This window comes from Girardinichthys multiradiatus, chromosome 13 (assembly GCF_021462225.1).
Source record: "Girardinichthys multiradiatus isolate DD_20200921_A chromosome 13, DD_fGirMul_XY1, whole genome shotgun sequence".
Taxonomy (NCBI): Eukaryota; Metazoa; Chordata; class Actinopteri; order Cyprinodontiformes; family Goodeidae; genus Girardinichthys; species Girardinichthys multiradiatus.
In genome coordinates, this window is record NC_061806.1 from 13,473,439 (window position 1) to 13,489,093 (window position 15,655).

Genomic DNA, 15,655 nt, shown 5'->3' on the forward strand with positions numbered 1-15,655 from the left:
CGTCAACCTTCAAATAATCATGTACAGTTATGCACTCAATACTTGGTCAGGAATCATTTTGCAGAAATGACTGCTTCAATGCGGCGTGGCATGGAGGCAATCAGCCTGTGGCACTGCTGAGGTCTTATGGAGGCCCAGGATGCTTCGATAGCGGCCTTTAGCTCATCCAGAGTGTTGGGTCTTGAGTATCTCAACGTTCTCTTCACAATATCCCACAGATTGTCTATGGGGTTCAGGTCAGGAGAGTTGGCAGGCCAATTGAGCACAGTGATACCATGGTCAGTAAACCATTTACCAGTGGTTTTGGCACTGTGAGCAGGTGCCAGGTTGTGCTGAAAAATGAAATCTTCATCTCCATAAAGCTTTTCAGCAGATGGAAGCATGAAGTGCTCCAAAATCTCCTGATAGCTAGCTGCATTGACCCTGCCCTTGATAAAACACAGTGGACCAACACCAGCAGCTGACAAGGCACCCCAGACCATCACTGACTGAGGGTACTTGACACTGGACCTCTGGCATTTTGGCATTTCCTTCTCCCCAGTCTTCCTCCAGACTCTGGCACCTTGATTTCCAAATGACATGCAGAATTTGCTTTCATCCGAAAAAAGTACTTTGGACCACTGAGCAACAGTCCAGTGCTGCTTCTCTGTAGCCCAGGTCAGGCGCTTCTGCCGCTGTTTCTGGTTCAAAAGTGGCTTGACCTGGGGAATGCGGCACCTGTAGCCCATTTCCTGCACACGCCTGTGCACGGTGGCTCTGGATGTTTCTACTCCAGACTCAGTCCACTGCTTCCGCAGGTCCCCCAAGGTCTGGAATCGACCCTTCTCCACAATCTTCCTCAGGGTCCGGTCACCTCTTCTCGTTGTGCAGCGTTTTCTGCCACACTTTTTCCTTCCCACAGACTTCCCACTGAGGTGCCTTGATATAGCACTCTGGGAACAGCGTATTCGTTCAGAAATTTCTTTCTGTGTCTTACCCTCTTGCTTGAGGGTGTCAATAGTGGCCTTCTGGACAGCAGTCAGGTCGGCAGTCTTACCCATGATTGGGGTTTTGAGTGATGAACCAGGCTAGGAGTTTTAAAGGCCTCAGGAATCTTTTGCAGGTGTTTAGAGTTAACTCGTTGATTCAGATGATTAGGTTCATAGCTCGTTTAGAGACCCTTTTAATGATATGCTAATTTTGTGAGATAGGAATTTTGGGTTTTAATGAGCTGTATGCCAAAATCATCCGTATTAAGACAATAAAAGACCTGAAATATTTCAGTTAGTGTGCAATGAATCTAAAATATATGAATGTTAAATTTTCATCATGATATTATGGAAAATAATGAACTTTATCACAATATGCTAATATTTTGAGAAGGACCTGTATAGCATCATTGTCATTTTCAAATGAATAAACAACACTGAAGTGCATAGTTCCATTCAGTTCTTCACAAAAGCACAACTTTTTCCCAATTTCCTCACACTACAACAGCAAATTTCAGAGTATTTTATCGGGTGATGTGACAAAGCAGGAGAACATACATGTGAAAAGGAAAGACAATAATGTCTCATTTCACTTTTTTACAAATAAAGGTTTGAACATTTGAGCAGTTGAGCATTTGTATCTAGCCCCATTTAGTCAGACACACAGTAAAATCCTGTGCTACCTAGTGGCGTCAGAAGATACCCAATTAACAGAGTCAAGCTGTATGCAATGTATTTTTAAATCTTTTGACATTTAATTCAGCATGCAAAAAACAGCTAAGGGCTGATTAATAATATTCTGAAAATTGATCAAATGTAACATTTACCCCATTAGAGCATATATGCCTATTTATATTTCTAAGTGCTGTTTTGTCTTTATAATGACTAATTTATCACCAGTTTATCCCTGTCTTCATATTTTCCACTCTTTCACTATATATTACGCTAAAAAGGGTTTTCTTCACTCTGAGCTGAATTTTAATAACACCGAGAAACTATTATCTAAATCCACATTTAAGATATTTCTTCTGAATTCTAAACGCTAAAGTTGTTCAAATTTAAGGCATAAATTACAACATAATGAATGAGACAAAGACAAACAAAACCCGACGTGCTTTTATTTTGAAATGTCCAGCCGCAGCTATCCTTGTAATGAAACAGTTAGCTTAGAAGTGAGAGAATGTCAGTAAGTTATTTTTATTATATTCTGAAATGAAAGCCATTTATTACAGTGTGCAGTTGAAGGCACATTTGTGTGGTCATTATAATGAAGCTACAGCTAATGTAAACAGATTGTTATGAGCCAATTAGAGTCTCTAATCTATAAACATTACTGGCTGATAATGAAGCGCATCCTTTCACAATAAAACTTGAGCCGAAGATGCAGTCCGTAGCTCACATACCGGCCCCGTTTTGCTCTTCATTACATGAGATAAAAACTGTTACTAAAACTCGAGTCTCAGACCATGAGTCCAAGTCAAGTCTCAATCCTTTAGGACACAAGTTGAGTCTAAAATATTTTATTTTTGTGAGTGGAAGTCTCAAACTTGAGTCACCGTCTCTGGGAAAGAGTGCAAACCTACAAAGACATGATTATCCATCTAAACTGATAAAGAGGGCAAGGACTCCAATAATCAAAGAAACAGCCAACAGACAGACCCATGGCAACTCTGGAGGAGCTGCAGAGATCCACAGCTTAGAGGGGATAATTTGCTTGCAGGATCCCTATAAATCATGCACTCCACAAATCTGGCCTTCTGGCCTTCGTGCTCAGCGTGATGCAAAGTGTTAGTTTGCACGGTGTGAACAGTTTTACAAGGCACTGTTTTTCTAAACATTTAAAGAATAAAATTGATAGATTTTAACCTTGTGTCATGTTGTGGCATTCAGAACATGTTAAACTACTTAATCCGTCGTCAAAATGACAGCAGGCTGGGTGTTGAAGGCTTTCTTATTATACAAACTCAACGATCACTGCTTTGAAAGGGCCAAATGATTTTAACAACTCACCATTTAATAACCATAAAAGCTTTCCCATCACACTATTCTGGCAAGTTAAAACCCAGAGATGCCAGAAACCCTTCAGGTTTTTCTTTTCCCCCCCAGAGGCATATTTTTTATAATAGCAATCCCCCCCCTTCCTGCTCCTCTGCATTGAAAGGTGACAGTTCATTTTGTTTGGGCATCTGATCAGTACGTCTCCTGGGTGCCTACCTTTGGACGTTTCCCAGTGATGTCCTTATGGAAGGAGACCCCAGGGCTGACCCGAAACACGTTACATATCCTTGGGATCCTCCACAGTGAGCTGGAGGGTTTCCCTGGAGAAAGGGATGTCTGGGCTTTGACCTTTTAACCACGCGACCCAACCTCAGATCAGTGGAAGACAAATCGATTGATGGATCGACAGTGTGGTAATATCTGATGTTTTCTGTGGAAGTCTGTGTACAAGCAAGCACATCAGCACCTCCTGAATGGCTGTAGTGAATAGTGCTCCTCACAGAGGGATATTCTGGTGGAACGGACGAAAGAATGTATGAATATGTGTTTAGATGAGCGTAAAGCAGATATGGTTCATAGACATGGAGATGTATGTGGAGACTGTTACAATGCTCAGCTTAGGGCTGCATTTAGGATCAAATCTATGGTGCTATTGACCGGTCTACAGTAACGAATACAATGCAGTTACAGAATATGGACTAAGAAGTATTATAAAACTCACTTAATGCTTTTCAGTAGGAGCGTAAGCAAGATCCTGTAGTACAACATCCTGCAATATTATATTATATTATATTTCTTGTCAAAGCCAAATCTGTCTTTCAAAGTGCTATGAAGTTGCTGTTATCATGAAACTTTGTCTAGTGAAACAAATCTAAACTATCATTGTGAGCCCTAAATGTAACCAACAACTCTTGTAAGATTAGCACTAAGGAGCCCCCCACCAATTTCAGGTCATGTAAGTGACAGCATTTGGGGTACTCTGAAGAAAAAACGGACAGTTTTAAACAAGGTATGAGTAGTCACAATGAGATTACTCTTACTGGCTAATGCTGACTGTTAGCCCCTAACGGAATATCAGACACTAATTAGATTTTTTAAAACACAGTTTGTAAATTTGTGAAACTTTTACTTTATGTATAAAAATGTTTCAAAAATGGGGATTTTGAGTTCTCCCCCCAAAAATGTAAAAACACCTTGTATCATCTCGTGAATTAGATGTGTTGTTACACAACTGCTATGTAGTTCAAATTGATTTCTCAGGCTCCTTTTAGCCCAGCATTCAACCTCATCTTCTTGCATTGTTACGAAAGTATGTGGGGAAAATCTGTGGTTAAGCAGCAATTAATCCAACACTCAGAAAACACTTCCAAGTTGCATCATCACATTGGAAACCATCAGAACGTTTTGTGCTTGGCAAAAACTACAAAGTTACAGGAAATCTTTATTAAGCCTACAAACACCAGCAGAAATAATTACTCAGACCTGCATGTTAATCTGTACCAAATCCTTCCACAGTCAGATTAAATCTCATCAATAGGTAATGACGGAAATGGTTTGTAGTAGATTATAAAGTGAACTAATGGCCATCTAACAGTGCGGTATGATTGTATTGAGCGACTCTCTTTGAGCTCTCACAGACACGAACGTGAACATGCAACTTGTCTGGCTGCAGTGGGTCAGCAGACCATTGCGTGCAGAAGTACATAAGCTGACCCCAAATCAAAGAGGAGGTAGAAGTCCTTAGAGAGTATGGGACTTAGAGCTTTTTTTCCTATTACCACAAAAGATTAATCAGCATATTTCTTTGAAGGCTGCTAATAAATAAATGGTACCATAGAAACCCTTACACACCGAGAAACATTGTATCAAGTACAGCAATGAGCACAGCCTCTGCTGTCAAAAGTGTCACATTAAGATATTTCTTCATGTTGTTTTGTTGTTTAAAGTCAGGAGCTTACAAACGTTGAAGGAATTTACTTGATCATCCCATTGGTCTGTCAGAAAACTGTAGTATTAACTGAGCCATTTAAAAAAAATTGAAGGTCAGAAACGTCTAGACAATCAAGTCATGTCATTTCACAGTTTCTGAGCTGAAGTCAACTTGAGGTCCTGTGTATGTGTTTAGAAGCCTACCTGAATGCATTTACATTTATTTTGTCTTTGGTAAACATCTGAAGAAACCAGCCAAGAGCCCAGAAATCACATTACTGAGGACAGTCCTGGACTTGTTTATAAAAATCACAGAACCTGGAAACCAACCTACCACTCAGGAGCCAACTTTTACACAAAACCAGCAGACCTTGCAGTAAAACAAATGTAAAAACTACTTCATCTACTACATTTCTAAAGCAAATTAGTCCTAAATAGACATCCTGAATTGTGTTTTATCAAGAAAGAAGGCTCTGATTTTTTTTTTTTTTTAAATCCCTAACTGCAGTTTACAGGAGTGTGAGGAAAAAGAGTGTCTTCAGGCCTTGAACAAAAAGGTTAACTGTGTCAGTAACCAAAAAAAAATCAGCAGCTTGGAACTAAGTTATCCCAAAATACAGAAAGTACCCCTCTGAATAGAAATTCAGGTCACAAAACTAAATAATCATGTGCATCTATGTCTGTAAGAATGGAGCAGACATTCACCCACATATTATGTAGTCACTCTTATATGGAAAGTAGTTAAGTCAAGGTTGAATAATTCAAAGGCGAAGCTTTAAAATACAGAACAGCAAGTAAACATTTTAACAGAAAATCTCAATCCTAACAATGTAAAATTAAAATCCTAACAGAATTTAGATAGAAAAAAAGAGGTAATTAGCTTAAATGTATGTAAACTTATGTAAAATGATACTTACCAGACAATACCTGTCAACCTTTCATAATCAGCATGGCAGAGCTCATAATTCAGACTGAGGAATTTAACATTAAATATACACTCTTGCACATGTAGTATTTTCTCTGAGGATGATGATCTAATTTTGAGTTCAAAGTGACAGCAGACCACAATCCCTTGAACTATACAGGTGGTGTCTCCAAAGAAAAAAGTAGAGCCAAAATACAGTGCCATGCAAAAATATTTATGACTCTTGACCTTTTTCACTTTTGTCCCATTACTATCAAAAACGTCAATATAATTTATTGGGATTTTACATGAAGGGGGAAAACACATTTTCTATGGTTAAAAATCTTGAATAGGTGGGATGTTTTTTTGCGTTTAGCCCCTTTTCTCTAATACCCCTAAATAAAATCAAGGGCAATAAAATTCAATTTCACATGGAAGAACTGCAGACTTTTCTAATTACTTGAAAAAAAATGTTAAAAACCCTCTATCCTTTACCTTTCACTTCATAATAATGCACTGCTTTGTGCTGGTCTATGACATGAAATCCCAATAAATAATTGAAGTTATTGGTTGTAATGTAACAAAATGTGAAAGTTTCAAGGGTTAGCAATACCTCTGCAAGGCCTACTATTGCTCTAATCTAACGTTTTACAAGCTGTAATTATCAGATCACAGAGCAAATTATGAACAATAAGAAACACACCCAGGAGCATCCATTCCTCAGGACATCAGAGGTCTGGGTCAGCTAAAGAGCAGTAAACCAGAAATCTGGATGAATTTCAGTGTCTTGCTCAAAGCTACTTCAGAAGACTAGAGGCTCGCTGATACACATGGCAGTAATCCAAATCATTTGCTTGCAATCGAGCGTATATTTAACTACTAGGTCCAACTCGCTGACCCTGATGTTCATAACAGTCTCTGGCCACAAATAAAAGCTCGAGTTGCGTTAGAGCCACGGTGCCAAAGCAAACGCATTTGCTCAACGATGACAGATGGGACTGACCAAATCCCTGTGAAAGGCGGGGGAACACGGCTCATCTGAATGTTGCAACACTGGTACAAATAGCATGGGAAGTGGCCCTTAAAGGAATTAACCAGCCTAGCCAGTGAAACAGCTCCGAAGCACCAACCAAAGTCAGTTTGGGACTGAGACATATCATCCTGTTCATGGAACTTTAAACTCCCTAAGGTCAAAAACGGTCAAAGGAAATGCCAAGTATAATTCAGTGATGTCACATACACTGATTTATTGACGCATTATGTGAGGAGTGCATCACTTTGAGGAAGACTGAAGCCTTCAGAACAATGTTTATAGTCCAGTTCAGTGATAGCTCAAGTAGAAAAATACCAGAGAACTGTCTGCTGATCAAAACAAGGCACTTGTTTCCTGTCTGCATTCATATGTTCTTGCTGCTCCTAAGCTTGCATCATTTTCAGACCTGCATATATTCATATGTATATGTTCTCAAAACACCCACACATGTTCTCTATGTCAGCTGTTGGCTTACATTTAACATCACACAACACTGCATAATTGCAGTAACATCGCATGTCAGCCAACCAGTTTTGCAGCATTTAAGTGATTTGATTAGTAACGGTTTCATTTTTTATTTTATAATCAGCTCAAGAGACACCACTGTTTATTTTACGCATTAACTTGTTAAAGTAAGGGGACCCCGTCAGGACATGCACTACGTGATGAAACATGCATTATCCTTAAAGTCAACATGCCAGACAAAGAGCTTTGTTCTTCAAATCCACAGTGATCATTGGAACTATTAGCATTTTAAGCAATCATTGTTTACCAACCTTAGTTTTACAAGTCACCTTTCTAAATAATATGCAAAAACCATAGCTCTTTAAACAAGAGAGCAGTAGTCAGGTTTCTCCCTTACCGACAGACAAGGTTACCAGGTTTCGTGACAGAACGTGACAGGGCGACCTGTGAAAATAAGTCCCAAGCCAAAAACAGTAGAGCAACAGTGTGTTTCAGCTGCTTTTGCCGCCTCCAGTACTAATGTTACTGAAATGTGTTTATTACTTGGTGTTTTATTTTTTGGTAGTTTTTTTCCCCTTTAAAACAAACGTACAGTTTACACAGTACGCCTTGTGGTCACATAAGACAACATTAGCAGCAAATGGTAATCATACGTTGGATTAGCAAGAAGTTGATGGGTTGTTTTTTTTTATCTGCAAGTGAGGTGTACACATGTCCTAGTGGGTCGACAGCAGAATCTGTGTGTACATCAAGGCAGTGGTCCCCAACCCTGGCCCACCACCTTGTATGTTTAGATGTGTCCCTGGTCCAGTACAGCTGACTGGAATGATTGTATTACCCCCTAAGCATGCCATCAAGTGCTGCATTTACAGGCCAGCTCTGTCCTAGGATGCCCCCTGGACACGGTGAAGGGTAAACAAACGTTTACTATGAGTTTAAGGAAAATGTTTTTACAGCGGTGTTGTTTAAGTATGAAACCTGTAAAAAAAACACAACAAAACAAAAAAACTGCAAGGAAGTAAGGCAAAGAAGAAAGGAAATGGGTATATACATAAAGAAGGAAAGAAGAAATGACAAGGAGAGAGGACAAGGAAGGAAATCACAAGGAAACAAAATGACAAAAAGGAAAGAGAGGAAGTAAGGAAGGACACAAGGAAGGAAAAAACAAAGGAAAGGAAGGACACAAGGAAGGAAGGAAAAAACAAGAAGGGATAGAAGGAAAGACACCTAAGGAAGATATTTTGTAAAAGAAAGACATGCAGGAAAGAAGGAAGTACTAAAATAAGTTAAAAAAGATGGAAGAACTAATGGATAGACAGAAGATGAAAAGGAACAAAAGAAGACTGGACACAAGGAAGGAGGGAAAGATGGCCAAAGGGAAGGATAGAACACCAGGAGGTAGTGGAGGTTGAACACTAGGATGAAAGGACAGAGGGAAGGAAAGACACAAGTAGGGTAAAAAAGTAGGGACACAAGATAGGTTGTAGGAAAGACCCCAGGAAGGAAGGGCATGCTAATAAAAGAATGAAAAAAGAGGGAGAATATAAGGGAGGAAGGAACAAAGGAGGTATACTGGGGAGGGATGAAGGAAGGGCACAAAGAAAAAAAGAACAGAAGGGAGGAAAACATTTAGACAATAAGTTAGGGGAATCAAGAGTAGAAATACAAATATTTTCCATACTCCTATTCATTTTTCATATACTTATACAGAAACTAATACTGGAAACAACAGATAATACAGAAATGAAATCCTATATTTCTACAAACTGTTTACAAATACATTATCTTCATTAATGCACTGCAGTAAAAATCAGATAAAGACTAAAGACATACAGCATCCTCCACACTACCTGGAAGCCATGGTAAAGATATTTAAAAAGCCTATTCATCTCACACAAAACATGCAGAAAGATACTGCCTTAAATTTCAGTATTTAATCATTTAATCAGTAGGCGAAACTAAATCCTATTTTAGGGAATAAATGTTCTTATGCTTAAATCAAAGATAAAGATAATCTAGTAATCCCTTCAATTTTTGTTGGATTCAAAACTCTTCCTGTGTCAAAAAAAAACTGTAGCCATATTTTTCTGTTATTGTCAATATTATTGTATTAAAATTCTGAATTTAAACAATTTAATATCGTAAGACTAGAGGTGCCTCCACTCAAGCCCTCTAGGACCAGGACATACTGCCTCCTTGCAAGTGGGATCATTTAACTTGTTGCTTCATGTAATTTGTGAAGAAGTTTTTAGCCCATTGTAATCCACCCAACCCCCACAACATTTTAATTAGTCACTGTTAACGATCATAGTGGGAAGCCGCTTCCTTAAATAGGCACATTCCAGATCCAAATTTGATTACGTCCACTTCTTAAGCTTCTGCGGCCATAATGTTTTCATAACGGTTCTGCTAATGAAATTATTAACTTTAAAAAATGCCATTAACTTCCTCCTTTTCTGTCATCAAGCAGTGTTCAACATTAAACAATCTATCTCACTTAAATTATTAACAAATCTATCCAAAAATATGCTGCAGTTAGGCGGATGGCTGAGAACACATCTAAGGACAAATGAAAAGTTACTGGCCTGTTTGGACACACGGGACAATAGTTAAATGGACAAAATGTGGACATAATAAGGATAATCCGGAGAAGACACGAGGCATTATTTAGTTTGCCATCAGCCTCACACGCACACAAAGGATTCATTGTACGAACTGCAAACTTGCTTTGTGACTCCAGACCTTGTGAGATGATGTCAACAAAATGCAAAAATAATGCTCTGCCTTATCATGTATCCATTATACCACATGTGGGTACTTGTGTGCATGTGGAAGTGGTAGGACTGAGTGAGGGACCATCGAAAATAAGTTGTTGTTCAGGGTGGGCATCCTGAAAACTACTTTAAGACGGATGGAACATTCCTGGAACAGGAGGCTAAACAGGAGGGAAGGAAGGCCAATTCCGTGACACACACATACACAAATGTTTCCACACAGGGCAAAAGAGTGTGAAGCGGAAATGAGTCTGTCGTGTCGAATCCGCCAGACGGATTCAGGAAGTTCAGGGAGATCCGACTTGAAGACGTTCCCATTCGGGTTGTCAACCGGAAGCCTGTTCTCTATCTGCAGTATCCTGGTGACACGGCTCACCTTCAACCCCAGCAAAACGTGTGTCTGTGTTTGTGTGTGTGTGTGCGTGATTGAAAGTGATGACTCCACAGGAGCATGCACACACACGGGGTTAGATAACCCAGGGTGAGCTGTTGTGTAAGGGAAGAAAAGCCAGTATGTAGCCAAAGTCAACATACACTAAATACTCCATCCTGAGAATAACAGAGCACTCATCTGATTTCTAACTCACTGCCCTGTGACTAATCAAACAATGTGATAGAAAGCCAACTTGAAGCGATGTAACTAGAACCTCTAATGCTTTTATCCTCCTCCTAGTTTATAATTTGAGTAATGTTGCAATGATAATCAATGATGTGCTAAAGGTGTACTTGCATGGGTGTCGGAGGTCTGTATTGGGCTAAGAACAGGGGATCCTGCTGGGCTGCAGAGCTCTGGGAAAGGGTTGGGAATGGCCGGCAAGGAGGCGGGACGCAGCTGGTGCTCTTCCTTTAGACACCTGCAGAGGGAGACAAATGCATTCAGGCTATAGCCTCTGAGTATACACATAACTGAGCGGAGGAACTCCAAAACATAATAGCCTGAACACAGAATGTTCTGAATGTTTGACTAAAAGAAAAAAGATGCATTTTAATGACTTCATGTGAGAATGGAAATGATCAACGCATTAAAAAGGTAATTTCAGATATACACTGTCTTGGCAAAATCACAAACCACAAACCTCCATGTATTTTAATGGGATTTGATGTAATTGAGGAAAACAAAACAGTGCATGGTTGTGAGGTAGAAGGAAAATGATACATGAGCTTCAAACCTTTGGACAAATAGAAATCTAAGAAGTGTGATCTGTCATTTCTGTTAGAGAATGTTTAGAACACACAGCATCAAATAGATCAAGGACCACAATGCAGAACTTGTGCAGTTCACAAATTTGACCTTTATTCAGAAAAAAAATGCAATTGTTGAAAGAAAACCATAAGAAGGCTGCCTTGCATTTTGCCACAGGCTAAGTAGAGGATACAGAAAACAGGTGCTAAGACTAAACTGGACTTCTTGGCAAGCATGCATGATGCTGTCAAAGGTGAAAACGAACATCAGCCTGAACACTCCATCCTCACGGTGAAATATGGTTGTTGAGCCTTCATGCAATGGGATGCTTTAAATAAGCAGGGACAGGGAAGCTTGTCAGAGTTGATTAAAAGACAGATGAGGCTACAAGACTATTAGAGGAAAAAAAACACAGAGGCTCCAAAAGACTTCAGAGTGGGGTGGAGGTTCACTTTCCAGCAGGACAATGAGCTAAAACATACAAACAGGGCTGTAATGTATGGAAGCAAATCATTACCATATTTCAAATGAAAAAGCATTTTCAGAAATGCTTTTTCATTTTAAGAATGTGGCTGCATTGTTTGACTCATAAATGAAATTAGTAATCAATCATCCTATTTGCATTTTCTTCTTCAAGACTGCTCATTCCTTCACTAAATTAAAATGAAAAAGAAAAAGACATTTGAGATTTATTTTTTAAAATATGCCCCAGCAAATAGATACCAGAATTCAATTTGAAATGTAAAATTTGAAAATGAAAAAGCATTTCCAGAAATGCTTTTTCATTTTAAGAATGTGGCTGCGTTATTTGACCCATAAATAAAATTAGTAATCAATCATCCTATTTGCATTTGCATTTTCTTCTTCATGACTGCACATTTTATGCCATAATCAAAAAGAAAACAAAGCAGACATTGCTTTTTCGTTTTCGTGGTCTGCCCGCAAAGTACTGCCCAGAACTCGAAAACGAAAAGCATTCCGAGCTGCGGGCGCAGAAGAGTGACGTAAGCAGCCGAACTTCCTCAGCTCCCTGCTGACCGAGCTACACATCTTGTTCGTTGGGAGGCGCTGTGCACGTCTGCATTGCATTACATTGCAAACGTGCCGAGAAATTGATTGAATTGCAGCAGGGCCGAGCTCAATTTGTGGCAGTGGCAGGAAGAACTGTTAGTTCCGCCACAGCTCCACAGTTCCGGTGGCAGCTTGCCACCGAAGCTGCCACCGGAACTGCCACAGCTTGCCGCAGGGTGGCACGGGATTCCGCGAGGATGCCAGAAGGTGCCAGACCGGCCGTAAAACTTGCCAATGCGGTTGCCGCTGTTTTTGTGGAAGCTGATGCTGATTATCGGCAAATGGGACGTCATTATTGTTATAGCCTGTTACCTTTACATAATGATTTCATTATTGATTATTATTTAATAAACAGCTTTAGACCCATAACATAAGGTGATTGTATTTACTTGACATGGAAAATAAATAGCACTATGTGTATGTGTATGTGTGTGAAAGGATGACGAAGATTTATTGCACAAACAGCCGGTTTATTATAGAGCATGAGCGGCTATTCTGAATCGTCACTCACAGAAAAATATAAATAAATGCTTAAAAACACGCTGGATGTCCCAGGCCATAAGTCTGCCACAAGGATGCCACAGTCTGCCACCGGAACTACCAGTTCTTCCTGCCACTGCCACAAATTGAGCTCGGTCCTGCTGCAATTCAACCAATTTCTCGGCACGTTTGCAATGTAATGCAATGCAGACGTGCACAGCGCCTCCCACCGAACAAGATGTGTAGCTCGGTCAGCAGGGAGCTGAGGAAGAGCGGCTGCTGACGTCACTCTGCTGCGCCCGCAGCTCGGAATGCTTTTTCGTTTTCGAGTTCTGGGCAGTACTTTGCGGGCAGACCACGATAACGAAAAAGCAATGTCTGCTTTGTTTTCTTTTTGATTATGGCATAAAATGTGCAGTCATGAAGAAGAAAATGCAAATGCAAATAGGATGATTGATTACTAATTTCATTTATGGGTCAAATAACGCAGCCACATTCTTAAAATGAAAAAGCATTTCTGGAAATGCTTTTTCATTTTCAAATTTTACATTTCAAATTGAATTTTGGTATCTATTTGCTGGGGCATATTTTGAAAAATAAATCTCAAATGTCTTTTTCATTTTAATTAAGTGAAAGAATGAGCAGTCTTGAAGAAGAAAATTAAAATGCAAATAGGATTATTGATAACTAATTTCATTTATGAGTCAAACAATGCAGCCACATTCTTAAAATGAAAAAGCATTTCTGAAATGCTTTTTCATTTGAAATATGGTAACGATTTGCTTCCATAGTAATGGAGTAATTTAAGTGTAAGCATGTTAAAACTGCCAGGTGAAAATTGTATTTGTCCACCTACTTTTACATGTACATGAACTTTCATGACATCCTATTACTAATCTATAAGGTTGAGTTATTTGATAGACCCACCGTTGCCAGCAATAGCAACTTTAAATATTTTGTACACATCTTCTACAAGGTTTAGGAGTGTGTTCATAGTTAGTTGAGAAAACCCGTTTGCAACATCTGCTCTAATTCATCCCAAAGGTGTTCAAGAAGGTTGAGGTCAGAACTCTGTTCAGGCCAGTCAAATTTCTCCACACCAAATTTTATAGACCTGACGCCATGGAAGTGATTTGAACACTAGAATTCAGTGATGTGGTGGGACCCAATACTTTTGGCAATATAGCGCATCCTACAAGACTTGAAAATGTATGTTCACCGATACTCGCCATCCCATCTGAATAAACCTGAGCTATTCTGCCAACAAGATTGGGTAAAAAATCATCATACCCCAAAATGTTTTTATTTGATCATTTATTTCAATTTTATTGTATTTGTGACTAAAATAAAAGAATATTCTATATTGAAAAGACATGCAGCTCTAACTGCAGAGAAAGGTGGTTCTTCAATGTATTGGCTAAATACAAATCGGATTTTTAGATTAGATATGTATGTCTAACAAATTTTGAAAACCATGTATCGTGTTTCTTCCATTTCACAATTATGCACAACTTTGTGTTGCTCTATCACACAAAATGTGAACAAGATTAAGGGGTATAAATAATTACACTCAAAAGTGTGTTCAGATTTGCTTGAATTTATGCTTTATGTATGTGTTTGTTGAGTTTTAATGCAGTTTGTTAGGGACATCTAGAAAGCTGGAGTCTAGTGCTTTACTAGATTTAGCATACTGCACCTAATCTCCTTAATCTGACATGGAGCTGAATTTGGCCTTAAATGTACCAATTTAAGTATGAAGAAGGAAATAGTTGTCAGCAACAATAAAAAGCTGCCAGCTGTCTTCCTATTGTATTTAAACCAGTTAGTCATAGGCTTGGTGTTTTTACCTGACAGCCTTGATGTGCATGGGCTGAGAGTGCTTCAGTCTTTCCTTGGAGGGGGAAGAGGGGCGCAGGGGCAGCGTGTGGCGACAGTGGATCTGGCTGTGCCCCAGGTGGGCAGAATGGTGGTGATGCTGGTGGTGAGAAGCGTGACCATTGTTTAGGAGAAGTGTCGTCTCTGCCTGTGTGGACTGCACACTCTCCATGGAGGAGTTCATGTCATTCACCAGCTGCTCCAGGTCCACATCATCATCTGTGGAAGCAGCTGGATTGTGGGAGGAGAAAAAAAAGGTAAAAGGAAGAAATAAGTGAGAGACGGTTCTGAGGTACTTTTCAACAATGTGAAAAGTACCTCCTTAACAAAGGATTGGCCAAGTAAACCTGTAACAGGCCAAAACATACCTTACCTACCCTGTGGTAAACATATATTTTAACAAAAATGACTCCATATTTTTACTCAACTCAACTTGCTGCCTGTTGTTGAAAGAGAGGAGACAGAGAAAAGGAGGAAGTGCACTTCAGCTGCAGTAGTAAGAAACTTCTATGTGGTACCTTATTGCCACGTTGTACTGAGCATGGTTCATATGTTCTTCAGAGTGTAACCACTGTAGTTCAACCTGAAAGTTATATATGTTTTGTCATTCTATCCTCACAGACAAAGCTCTGTCTTATTTCTTCCCAATAGTCTCTGGAGATCTCAAGTTATAGTGGGTAATACATAAACTATCTGAGAAAACTACACCCCAGCCATGGATTCTGGTAAGTCATATATCTAGTATGACCTAGAACTATTCTTGTTCCTGTAACAGAATAGTACTGTTCCAGTATAGATCAGGGTGTCTAACAGATAATTCTTCTTCCGACGAACAAATGTTTGTTTTCTGGATTAAAAATTTGCTTGGAATAATTTGAAGAATTAAATGATATCCTTGTGAAGGCCAATGTAGAAGAAGTACCTCACTGCAAAAGGGATATGCACCAACTACCAGAACTGTGTGCTGAGTGCATT

At 39.4% G+C, this 15,655-nt stretch overlaps 1 protein-coding gene across 3 annotated transcripts in view; it reads right to left on the reverse strand.

The window, feature by feature from the left end:
* Positions 1-15,655, reverse strand: part of LOC124879994 (growth factor receptor-bound protein 10-like) — a 67,149-nt gene that overhangs the window by 32,956 nt on the left and 18,538 nt on the right. For all 3 annotated transcript variants that reach the window (XM_047384885.1, XM_047384883.1, XM_047384884.1), the window contains 2 exons: positions 14,653-14,911; positions 10,802-10,925 (listed from right to left, as the gene is read on the reverse strand). In XM_047384885.1, coding sequence (XP_047240841.1) covers positions 10,802-10,925; positions 14,653-14,864 — 336 coding nt within the window. In that variant the 5' untranslated portion in view covers positions 14,865-14,911. The remainder of the gene's footprint in view (positions 1-10,801; positions 10,926-14,652; positions 14,912-15,655) is intronic.